At 46.3% G+C, this 12,873-nt stretch overlaps 1 protein-coding gene across 1 annotated transcript; it reads right to left on the bottom strand.

Annotated features, from left to right (window-relative positions):
- Positions 1 to 971: 971 nt before the first annotated feature.
- On the bottom strand, positions 972 to 12,130 carry npepps (aminopeptidase puromycin sensitive). The gene is made up of 23 exons (XM_058067285.1): positions 11,796 to 12,130; positions 9,767 to 9,851; positions 9,595 to 9,672; positions 9,347 to 9,468; positions 8,180 to 8,287; positions 7,160 to 7,360; positions 6,996 to 7,092; positions 6,865 to 6,898; positions 5,778 to 5,892; positions 4,903 to 5,067; positions 4,496 to 4,600; positions 4,360 to 4,420; positions 4,173 to 4,282; positions 4,028 to 4,091; positions 3,724 to 3,863; positions 3,511 to 3,645; positions 3,214 to 3,433; positions 3,005 to 3,147; positions 1,965 to 2,021; positions 1,775 to 1,882; positions 1,535 to 1,690; positions 1,419 to 1,466; positions 972 to 1,325 (listed from the first exon to the last, which is right to left on the bottom strand). Exons 1-23 carry the CDS (start codon positions 12,066 to 12,068, stop codon positions 1,179 to 1,181), a joined length of 2,772 nt encoding a protein of 923 aa, XP_057923268.1. The 5' UTR covers positions 12,069 to 12,130; the 3' UTR covers positions 972 to 1,178.
- Between the last annotated feature and the right edge of the window lie 743 nt (positions 12,131 to 12,873).

Here is a 12,873-nt window from a genome sequence, read left to right as displayed (position 1 = left end):
ACATATGTTGTCAAAAAGCACATCAAATTTTTAAATTCTATATTAATATACTCGCTCAACAGTGTTGCATATTGTGACACATTAGATACGACATGTCGTGGAAGTCGTTACTTCAGCGTTTTGTTACTGCAAAGCAGTCGACCAATTTAAGGCTTCCAAAAGTTCCACAGTGGAGTCAAGTCTGATGTACACAAATTGTAGGTGGTGTGTGTGTGTGTGTGTGTGTAATGGTGGTGCAATACTTGTCAATGGACAATGTCACCTTGTGATATTTGCTTCCCTTTCCAGTCAGAGAAGATTTGATCAACAAAGCTCTGCATTGGATATCTTCTAAAAACATTTCATGATTAGGACACATGATCAAAAAAAAGGGGGTGGGGGGCTTAACCAGTGAACTTTTTCAGTCTTTGATTGACATGGGGCAGCTGAAAACCAAGCGTTTCCATGACGTGGTTTGGTAGGCAAGTACCATGACAACGCCGTTCACCTCGCCCTGACTGCTGCATCCTGACACAACAAGCTGAAAAAGTGCAGAGAAGTACAAAAGGACCCGCCCACCACAAGCCACCATCACATCCGTCACCGTTAGCGGGTGAAGATGAGGGTCCACCGCACACGCGCACTCATGCACACCTTCGCTCCTCAAGCAGCAGGAAGTGTAAAAATGAAAAATCGAGATGTCACCTTCTGTTTCTATGAATTATTATTTTAATATCAGTGATTGACTGCACTTCCTGTCTTGATCGTGTCCATTATGGTAACGATGTTGATGATGATGACGGTGTAGAAATCTCGTGTATTGCTAGAGAGCATGAACAACAACATAGTTGGCCAATAATGCTGAGTCATGCATGCACAATAAAAAGGGAGAGGAGTCTCACAGTTGTTGTTGGCATGTTAAGCGATTGAGTCTCGGTGGTGGGGGCAGGGTGGTGTCGGGCCGGGGGGGGGGGGGGGGGGCAGACTGGGCCTAAAAACAAGCATCCTGGTCCAGATGGGAATGGATTTGATGCCGTGGAAAGGAGTCTCGGATTTGTGGTGGAGACAAACAAAGCCTGCGGTAAATACGATCTCTGCTCTCCCACCCTGCACGGCCCAGCGCTCGGCTTGAGAAGGGGGCTCAGGCGACTGCGATGCAGGGAGATCCGCGCTGAGGGGACGAAGGGTGGGGGTGGGTCTCAGACGGGGGGAGCCTTGCGCTGCATTAGATAGTTGTGGATGTCGTCGGCGTCGCGCTTGAGCCAGGCGGCGTTGAGGAGGATGTTCTCGCAGCACTGTAGCACGGTGCGCTCCACCGCCGGCGTCGGGTGACTCTCAAAGAAACTCTGCAGCAAAACAACACAAAAGAGTTGTGACCCCCAACAAAAAATCAGGAATAAAGGCTGGTAGGGTTAGGACAAACACTGGCCGGCTCCCACCTTTATTTCTGCGGCCATTTTGTCGATGGCAAATCCGTCCACTGTGAGCTGGAACAACAACAACGATATGAATGCGGTTCCTTGCAGTCTGGTTCTTCAGCCTGGTCGGGATTTACCTTGATGAGACGCGATAGGAGGAACCCGCCCTGGTAGTGGTTGTAAAGCTCCTCCCAGTTGTCTTTTACAAACTTCCACGCGGCTTTGCGACCTTGTTTACTGCTTCCTGCCACACCCCCGATGACCGAAACCGTATCCTGAGGACGAACCTCTTCCTGTGGGCGAGGAGAGCGGTTACGCGACGTGCGACCATGTGATTCAGAGCCAGGCCACACGGGAGTGAAAGAAACAGGAAGTACCGAGAGGGCGAAAGTGAGGACTCTCTGAATGAGGTCGGGAGCGGCAATGGCGCCGAGTACTCGCTCTATACGATTCTTCTCCTCCTGCATGTCCGCTTGCTTGTGAAGCTAAAGGGGACGGACAAAGACCGGGTGAAATATTCTGGCCAATAAGGACTCGGGCCAACGCTGAACTGTGGAGAAGGTTTACCCTCAGCATGGTCTCTAACGTGGTGCTGTCTCCGTGTTTGAGCACTGTCAAATAAACCTGGAGAGAGAGACAATACATCCTATACTATTAGTCTACTGCCCCACATGGACAAATCGGGGCGTAAACAGAATTGTATTTGGAGGATCCGCCCTCGCCAATTACAGAATGAAGAATCGGGCTAGGCATTGAGTCTTGTGCATGGATTGGGAACTGGCACTAACAAATCGCTTCTCCTGGAATGGTTACTTTTTTTTTTGGATTCCTAGACGGGTGCACGAGCAACATGATTAAACACCTCCAGGATCATGGTGAAGAAATAGAAGAGCCCCGTCTTTGATGTTCTACATCAGACTTCCTCTGGACGGGCTCTGACTGGCCCGTCATCAACATGTGACCAAGTCAAGCGAAAGTGAAACATGTAATCATGCTCGCGGGCTGATGGCAGCGGCAGTTTGTGGGCGTATTTACGTCGGTTATTTTGGTGACGGCACTCGAAAACGAGCCAGTGAAATAATTAGCCAAGCGAATGAGAACCATCCATGCCTTTTCTATGTCAACGGACCAGTGCATGTTCATTCCATAACAAAGACATATTTATTCGTCTTTTTTTCCCAACCCGACCGCTCATTCTCAAAGATGTATTTATACGTCATTTACATTAGCTGCAAAAGGGGTGATGACGCAGTTATATAAAATAAAAGAGCACATTTGGTGCAGTTTTAAAAGGGATAGTTGGGATTTTTTGACATAAACTTGTATGACGCCTCCATAAAACAGTGTCGTGCACCCCGTAAGCTAGCACTAGCATGCTGTGCTAAACTAAGCTAGCCCAGCAAACTTCCACTCATGCTTGGTAAGAGAAGTTTTAATGCCAATGCTTCAGGTGGCCACTGGGACGTTTCATTCGGATCCAGCCACGACTGAGCAACCTCACTTGTTAGCAAAGTTAAACAGTGAAATAATTAGCAATGGCTTTGGTTCTTTTTACACTGTGTGACATGAATGTTAAAAAAAGTAATAAGTAAGATGGTGAGGCATACCGGGCTCCTGAGGTCTGCAGGTAGGATATGTTTTCCCTCCACGTGTTCCTTGAATCTCCGCCTGGCCTCCTCCAGCGTGGGCTTGTGTCCCGCCTTGCCCAGCTTCCCCAGAACCAGACCCCTCAGCAAAGCATCCAGGTGGCCTGCATCACACCAAGACTTCACGTTCGCAAACAGGAAGCTTGATAAGACCTCACGGCGCGCCTCACCTTCTCCGTGTTTGCTGTCCCAGCCCAGACGAAGGCCGATGGGGGTGAAGAGGTCGCGGATGAACTCCTGGATTTCCTCGTGGAAGTCGGTATGGGAAAGCAGCGAGGACAGGACGCCCAGGTTACAGCTGAGGTCGCTCCACACGGTGTAGTTGGGCTCGTTGACAAACGCCTCCATCAGCTTCAGCACCTCCACTGTGCTGATCATTCCTGCACGCGACTGCAACGCAAAATATACATGGAAAATTTGATTCATTCGAATAAAGGGATTTTTGATGAGGTGGTTTCTGGTCTCACCAAGGAGAAGAGGTCATTCTGGAGGCTGAGCCGGTCCACGGGCTGCAAGCTGAGGTCTCGGATGCCGGGCAGCAGACTCTGCAGCATGGCCGAGCTGTACTGGATGCGGTAAAAACCCACTGTGCCGGGATTGACCTGAGCACGAGTGGTGGGGCGATCCAAATGGGTAAAACAGGGGGATGAGATCCGTTTTAATGACGGGGGCACACTCACCTTGATCCACTGGTCAGAGGTGACGCCTTGAAGGGTGACGATGGTCTCGGGTTTGTCCAGTAGAACCTGGAGTTTGGAGCACCGGGGATCCTTGCTGGTACAAATACTAATGGGTACCATCCAGCTGGGGCAATCTCCACCTGTCCCAGCGATACAATAAGAAAATAATTCTTACTAAGGTTGGCGGAATCAGACCAAAAAACAATAATTTAATGGTACACAACTAAAAATGACACCACTGGCTATAATCTTGTATATTTAGTCATGCCGACGTTCAACATTTGCTGATCTAACAAGTACTTGCCATTATGAGGTCCGCTGGCGCAGAACTTCTTCTGGGATATCTTGAGAACGCGGTTGTCGCCATTCTGTCGACGACAAGACAGAGAAGTCGGCGTGAGCGAGAGCGCGACGACATGCGGATGCCAAACCTTTGATTTGGACCTCACCTGCTCCTGTTCGACTAGGATAATGGGGAAGCCCATCTGCTTGGTCCACGAGCCCATCACTGTGGCGATGGGTTTCCCGCTGGCCTGTTCCAGACAATCCCACAAGTCCTCTGCAGAAAAGCAGAACCCACACAGGAGGTGAAACTGCCGTCGGAGTACCGGTGGGTTTTAAATTTCGGGATCTTACCCGTGGATGCATTTTTGTGCTGGAACTTTAACAAATAGGCGTTCATTCCTTTCCTGAAGTCCTAGAGAAAACAGAGGCGGGGATGAAGATGAGATTCCCAAGATTAAAAAAAAAATAATAAAAAATATGGGGCCACCTCGTCTCCTATGTAGTTGTGCAGCATACGGATCACAGATGCTCCTTTGCTGTAAGAGATGGCGTCAAAGATTTCATCCACCTCGGACGGATGGCCAACATTCACCTGGAGAACAGAACCAGCGTCACATGGTCAGGTCAGGGAACCAGATAGGCGCCACAGGGACGAATTACAAGGGACGAATGTAAATACTTGGATCTCCCACACACACCATCTCCTCAAGCTAGAGCTGTCCTATCTAGTCCTGAGCACAAACTGACAAACAGTCCACCTGCAATTGATTTGATGCCAGGAAGTTGAAATATGAACATGGGATATCAAACCGTATCATCAGTTTATCCCGCCGATAACGATGCGGCCATACACAACAGACAGTCATCACGTCCGCAAAAAAAACACCTGCCCACCTCGATGGGATGGCTGCTGTCCAGGGCATCCAGGTCCAGAGCACGCGTGTAGTCTGCCGACACAAACTGAGTCCAGATGTCATATTCTGGGAAGCAGTGGTCCACGCACAAGTACTCGATCCAGGATGCAAAGCCCTCGTTAAGCCACAAATGCGTCCACCATTCCTACACACACACACACACACACACACACACACACACACACACACACACAACTTCCTTAATTTGGGCACACAAGTTGTAACGTTAGCATGCATGTCATTTAGGGGCTGCTCTGTCCACACGGGAATGTTTTTAGGTTGAAACTGCAACGTATTTAATCGTTTCAGCCCTTCATCCACCCGGCTACGGCGTTCCGGGCGTGTCAGAAAATCTGATTACGCCAGCTTTTGTCGTCGAGGTGTAGACAAGCAAATCGCTGCTTTCTGACATCGCTGTCACATGACCAGAAGCGAGTGCTGCCGACACACCAACATCATATCTGAATATTTCGACTGGCGAGACTCACCCCGGTCGATATTCTCCTGACATTTTGTTGTCTTATCCTCCCGGAAGTCATTCCGCTTTGCCGTCAGTCTAGACAAGCCCTGAAAAGCGCAAGACAACGGATTTGTGTACGCATTCTTCCTTCGTCTGTAGTTTTGGTGTCACGTGGTTCTGTCTGAGTGTCTGTTTACAGCATCAACAGGTCGTTGCGTCTCATTGACAACATCGCTTTCACGCAGTGATCCGCTCCGGATGCCAATGTTTACGAATCCCACACTGTGTGGACACGTTTTTTTTTTTTTTCAACCCGGCAAAAGAACACACAATCCCAAGAGCATTCGCGTGTGGACAGGGCCTTTGTCTTTTCTGAGGGCGTTCTGGCCGGTTACCATGGTGACTAAGTTTCCAAACCACTGGTGGGCGAGTTCGTGACCCACCACCAGCGCCACCCACTGCCTGGAGGACGCGCAGGAGTTCTTTGGGTCAATCAGCAGCGCGGTCTCCCTGCAACAACACACACAAGTTTAGATCAGGGGTGTCCAGTGTGGGGGCCCGACAGCGCCGTATCTAGTGTTCAATAGTGCTTTATTTATCACGTTTAATTGTTTTTGGTGCCATAGCGACCCCTTAAGTAAGTGTGCAGCTATGGATGTTCATCTTGTTACATTTGTAGTTTACACTCGCTAGCAGCTGTTAGCTTTGTGCACCCCGTTGCTATGCCGAGCAATCGGACATCCCTGTGGAGATGCGGCAGTGGAGAGGCTGCATAGTGGGAGTGAGCAGCGGAAAACACAGTATAAAGGTTGCTGGATTAAAAACTATATCAACCATGTCGTCATGGGGAAGGCGATATGGCAGCGCAAAACGCAGATACAGAGGGACTACCGTGAGTGCAGAAGGACTGCACATATATATTATTTTACTTTTCTATATTTATTTACAAAAGAATATAGTATTTTATTTCAGCGGCTATTTTTGTATAAGATTTTTACAATTTAATAAAATTTTGCACACACATTTGGCTTTGATTATTGTCTAAATTCAGTCTGTGGAAAAAAAACTGTTGGGATATATATCGTATATCCATATCCAACCTAAATATATCGGGATAAGATTTTGTAGCAGATGTGTGCCGAGGCTGACATCCCGAAATAAATGTGCTTTACAATTTGAGACAAGTGTATTGAATTATATAATTTAAAAGGTATATAGCTTCTTATACAAAACTCCACTGAATATACATTTTATATCGTTATCATCATATGGTGATATATCCCAAAAATAACGTGATAGGTCCATATCGCCAAACCTGATGATACATAGTACGTGATATTAGCGGTCAGCTGTTGAAAAATGTTTGATCCAGATTTGATCCAGGTTGTACATTAGGTAGAATTGTAAAACACAGTTTGTTCTTGTTTTGTTAGGGGAAAACTGCACCATAACATTGACAGATTTTGAGGATATTTTTATTACCTGTAAGTAACAAGGCCCCAGTTTTCCATGGCACCTGAAGGTGAGGAGAAACGCACAAATACATTTTACTTTCATGAGACTCGTTTGAGAAACGTGCGTGTTTACACAATGTGGTTCAGAGGACAACTAACCAGCAGCAAAATCTGCAATTGCGATGAGGTCAATCTTGGGCAAAGGATAAGGAACATTGAAGTAGTCTTTGTAGAACGGTAAAGTCTTTGTGGCAACCTGAAAAGACGACAAAGAAAGTCAGCCCATCTTAAAACGTTCTGAGGTCGGGCGAGATGTCGCTTACCTCCAGCGCAAAGCGGCCTTGCTCCGCCTTCCCCACCGGCGTGTAGACGCGCACCAGCACGCCATCCGACGACTGACTCTCCACAAAGTCAAACTCGCCGATGACAAACGCTACGAGGTAAGTGGACATGATGGGCGAGGTGGCAAATTTGATTTCCACCAGGTCTTCTTCGCTTGGATATGGCTGTCGCTCAACGACATTCTGGACACAGCAGAGCAAACGGAATGGCGGCTAGTCAGCGGTCACAAAGACACGTGCCGTGTCTCAATTGGCACACTTGGGTACGCAAAGCTAAACATTACACAAATCACAGTGTTAAAAATATAAAAACTCATGCATTTTAATTGATCCATCCATTTTCTACCACAATGAGGGGTGGCCAGAGCCAATGCCAGCTGTCCTGTCGTCGGTATTTTCCAGATCAGACAGCCAAACTCGACTATTATTGGATAATCCAGCAGCCTACCGGGGTCAGCTTCAGTAAAAGTGCTAAAAAAATATGATATGGCTCGCTTAGCCAAAAAGGTTCCCGACCCCTACACCAGGTCATGTGTCCACCAAGCCCCAGCCCAGTTTGAGGTTTAGAAGTGTAAATTCTGACTTCATAGCGTGGATGACCAGTCACTGTCCACCCACCAAAACGATGCACTTGGTGGACTTCCCCCCTTTTAACTACCGTACCACAGTTATGTCATTTTGGTGTCATTCACAACGGTGTACTGAACTAAAGAGCTTAATGGAAATGGGACTTGAAGCCTTGTTAAAGAGCCTGACTGGGAGTGCAGCTAAAGACTGCACAGTTTGACCTGACGGGGGCACTAAAGAGCAGTAAAAGTCACTCTTGTCCTCCAGTCAGCTCATTGAATTTAAGCACTTTCATCGGCAAAAAAACACCAACAAACATCAGACTTGACTAAGACCTGTTTTAAGAACCCAGCATGATATTTGATGTACCTTCTCAGTCACGGCCATGACTAAGATGGGCTGGGGGAGGGCCTGACCCGACCACATGACACATACCATGTTTGACAAGGCGATGCGGTCCTTGGGGACGATGAGAGTGATGTCAAAGGTGGCTTTGATGGCGGGCTCGTCCCAACAGGGGAAAGCGCGGCGAGCGTCCGTGGCCTGCAGGAGGGAGGAGGGGACAGAAAACAAACAGCATGTGTGTCGATGTCAACGTCGGGTCACAGATGTCTTCAGTGGGACTCCAACTATGAGCAAACATCACTTGCATGGTCGTCTACACTCGGACACTGCGCACCACTGGTAATTATTAACACAAAAGGTAAAATAGTACAACATATAAACACCTATCTGACACGGTCATCAGGACTATTAAGCATCATCTCAGTAACGGCTCGCTTCCTTTTATTATTAAACTTAAACACAGAGTGTTGAATCAGAGAAAAGGGACTCGCTTAGTTTTTTACTTCTTTGTTTCAGATATTGGAGAAGTTGGCATTCAATAATCGTCGTTGAAAGGTGACGATGGTTCCCGCACGGACGGTTGAGCAGAGCAAACATGCTTCCGAGGCGCGGATGAATGCGCCAAAGTCAACTGCAGCTGCTGGCGTTGTGGATGAACATGTTAAGGAGGAAGCCGTTCACAGATGGACAATACATGAAAGAGGCGTTCATAAAAGTATTGCAGCATCTATTCTCACACTTTAACGATAAACAGGAAGTGATTGCGAAAATGTGTGAACGTGAGTGTGAATGGTTGTTGGTCTTGACCCTGCCTGCGATGAGTCAAGCTATGCAAACCATATTGAGCATAATATATGAATTCTGATGGTCTTTTTTATGTTAAGGTTTTGCTTGAAATTTGACACAAATATGGGAACCACTCCCAAGACTACATAGTTCAGGGTTTTTATTATCTCAAAGTAGGCCTACACATGCACTCTATGCTTCTGGAGGCAAAATGGCAAAGGGTTGCCGCCGCATGGTCACACGCGGATATGCCGTCAAACCGTGATTCAAAATTTAAAAAAACAATAAAATAATGCGTTCTCTACAACGACAATAACCTGCGGCACAGCTGTGCTAAAATCACAACAGTTGCGTCACAGTGCATGATCAACGCGTACGAGTGGGAGGGTACTGACAAAAAGTTCTGGGAGTACACCGGACATAAAAGGTTAGGAAACACTACTTTATATGTCGTCGTCATCCCAGTCTTACCTCAAATTGCGTGACTGCAGCGTAGCGAGTCTCTCCTGCGGCGGACGTGTATTTACTACGATAGAATCCTTTCATTTTGTCGTTCAGTTCTCCTGCAAATTTGATCTTCAACACACCAGAGCCTGGACGTCACGCGAGAACAGAGAGACAGGAGGCGCCACTTTGGGTCAATTTGAAGTACTTTTAAATTACTACACTAAAATGTACATTTGTGCAAATATTTCATGCATCAGCAGGAGACAAATTACCTTTTTTTAGCGCGCTTGGAAACGACAAGGTCACTTTCTCATCCTCGTTTTGATAGTTAAACCCTGTGGCATCAATTTCTAAAAGAACAAAAAACAGTGGTCAGCATGTTACAATACATGACCTGATGGAGGAGGAAGCAATCAAGGACAGAATCGGGAATCAGATTCTCACCGTCTCCTCCGTTAGGCACAAAAGAGGCTGTGATGATGTCGATGTCGGCACAGTTCATCACAATCTGATTTGTGGCTTGTGTCACCTGCGCATGTACAAAACAAAAAAACAACACACTTGATTGAAGCACTTGTGTGCATGTATACAGTCTTTTCCCATACATTCATTCCTTTGTGGTGGCCTGCCACATATACATTTTAACCGCCACAGACCGATTGGGCGCGACCGGTTAAGAATTCTCTTTGGACACGCAAGTTTGTGTGGTGGCTCTTCCATAAAAATGACACGCACATGCGTCATGGTTGGATATGCAAATTAGATGATACAACACAACCGGCAACGGCATGTGTGCAGTGTATGTCGACTCTAATGCATCTTGCAACCTGTCGTAATCAAGCATAGAAGTAGGAAATCATATCATAGTTCATCTCCACATGATGATTCTGATGTTTGAACAACCATAAAAGCAAGGATGTGACAAGTGACGAGCGGCCGTGCTAGTTTTTCAACTTTGGCAGAGGAACTGATAATGGAACGAGAAAGCGTGACCATAATTTTGCGTACTGCTTCATCACCTGAGGAGCTGCTGCGTTCCTGCCAGGTGAATGTTCATTGTCTTGCCGGAGGGCACCTGACAACCTAAACAAATACACACACCCCTACTTATCAACTAGTTACGTTCCAGAAGCCCGCTTGTATAGGGATTGTTGTTTAGTCAGCATTTTGCTCATTTTTCCAATTGTTTTTTTTTTAGTACCATTCCTTACGCCTGTTTTTGTACGCTCCTTCTTCCTGCCAAGCATACAGGTCATCAAGACATCATGGTTAGCAAAGAAGGCAACTAATTCGTGATTATCTTATCGCGGAGGACAACAGACATCGAAATGTACATCAGGCTCATCCAAACACCGCTCAGTTTTTCCCACACAGCAGTGTGGGAAATCAAAAAAAAAATCTCAGAGCTCTGAAAAGGAAGCCACAAAAAACGAGGCTAAAGAGCCGCGGTTTGCCAAACCCATTACTCCATTCATTGAAATTCAGATTGACTAGGACAATAATCGTGGGTAGCGGCCCTACTCTTGATGAATTGAGGGATTTTACCCTTTTCTGTAAAGCACTTTGAATTACCTTGCGTATGAATTGTGCTCTATAAATAAATATACAGCAACCCCCCCATCAGACACGCATCTTCATGCCTACATTGTAATGATTTACTCAATATGATGTTACGCATAACGAAGTTAAGCAAAATGAGTAATTAAATGTGTGATATGACAGCTCTTATCACAACTACGTCAGGACACAGTTAATCAATTAGCAGCCTGATCAATAAACACCAATGAACTTCTTGTTAACTGTAGTCTAATTTTAACCCTGCTGTGATAACTAGCCACTCAGGATATTCCCATCATTTAGTCACGAAAATTAAATTCGACTTTAAGATTTGACCCCAGCGGAGTGAAGTGTGTACAAGGTGGGAGGGGGCGACGTGACGATGCCATGATTTAGCAAACACCAGCTAGCTAGCTAGCTAGCTGGCTAGCAGCCACTTGTCGCTTTATAACCACATTCACCGAGTCACAATAAATATCATAAACATAATCACTGCTGCGAAGAGTCGTTAGGGCGTTCAAGAGGTGTGCTCGGAGGTAGCCAACAATTGATTATAATTATAATATAATTCGCACTGCCAACCGTCTTAGCAGGCTATAGCCAAGTCTTGCTAAGCTAACAAGAGCGTACAAGTGTAGTCACACACACTTCAATAATAATAATAATAATAATAGTGTGCATATTCACTAGTGTCTCTACACACACACATATATATATATATATATTTATATAATGACGTGTATGAATGACAAAAGGCGCCATATTTGTATCATTTAGGTGTGCTAGCACAGGTGCGTGAGCGGCTAGTAGTTGGCCGTTAGAGACCAATCAGGTTAGCTAATGGCAGCTAGCTAAGCACATATTACATGGTAAAATGCACATTTTGCAGTGTAACAAGTGTTTGCATTTAACATACCTCCACCATAGCTTGCAGCTTGCCCGTGAACGTGAAGTTGATCAGGTCCGGTTTGAGACACAGCCCGTAGTTGACGGGGAAAACGTCAGTCGGTAGCCGCTCGAAGGGCCTCCTTTTGGCCATGGCTGCTGAACAGTGACCGGCAGCTCCCAGCTCCGTCTTATCTGCAAAGAGTTGGACTTTTATTGGAGTGCACCGAAGGACTGGCCGGGAGCGGACACGGATTGTTTGCACCAATGTCTGCGTCAGCGTGCGGCTCAGAAGGAGCGACATCAAACGGAACGCTCTGTCGGATACGAGTCTCCTCCCGATCGCTAGACTGAATTTCCCACTTCACCCCCCCCCCCCAAAAAAAGAAAACCCACATGCGCACGCGCGCACACACTGAAGTGACCGAGCTGCAAAGCTGTACATGTTCCACACTAGTCAATAAAGTCAGTAAATGATTTTCATACTCACTCAGAAGTTCGGAAAAGAAGTGTTAGAACATCAACAATGTTAGCCTTACTGGAGAACACTAAAGATGCATTTCGCCGTCATCATCATCATTATTATTATTATAAGTATTATTTTGAAAAGACATTTGTTTGCAGCCTTTAATTTGATATTGGCTGGCAGGTCGCAAAGGGCATGTGTGCGCGCGAAGCATGTGCTACGTCACGCCGGTGTGTGTGACGTCACCCTTTGACTGACCCGTTCACACGGGCACGAGCCATGTGACGTCACAGAACGCGTCTTCTTTGTTGGGCTGCACATGCATGTGTGATGATCGTCAGAGAAGCGAACTTTTTGCTGGTGATAATATTGCTATTATCAATGATTATATAATAATATAAATGGATAGATGGATATATCATAATTCACAGATATATTACGAAGTGAAACGGCGGCATTCACAACAACACTTGTTCGTGTTGAAAAAACAAACTATGTATTGTACACAAGTATGCATGCAGTATTCATATTGTGTATGCACAATATAGAGCTGACTTACGCACGGTCCAGATATTAGCCAATGAGGAATACACATTGAAATATTGTTTTGACCATCACTTACATGACCCAGTCCTACCAAACC

Source organism: Doryrhamphus excisus, chromosome 1 (assembly GCF_030265055.1).
Source record: "Doryrhamphus excisus isolate RoL2022-K1 chromosome 1, RoL_Dexc_1.0, whole genome shotgun sequence".
Taxonomy (NCBI): domain Eukaryota; kingdom Metazoa; phylum Chordata; class Actinopteri; order Syngnathiformes; family Syngnathidae; genus Doryrhamphus; species Doryrhamphus excisus.
The sequence above is the reverse complement of the archived record's forward strand: the minus strand, read 5'-3'. Positions and strand labels throughout refer to the sequence as shown.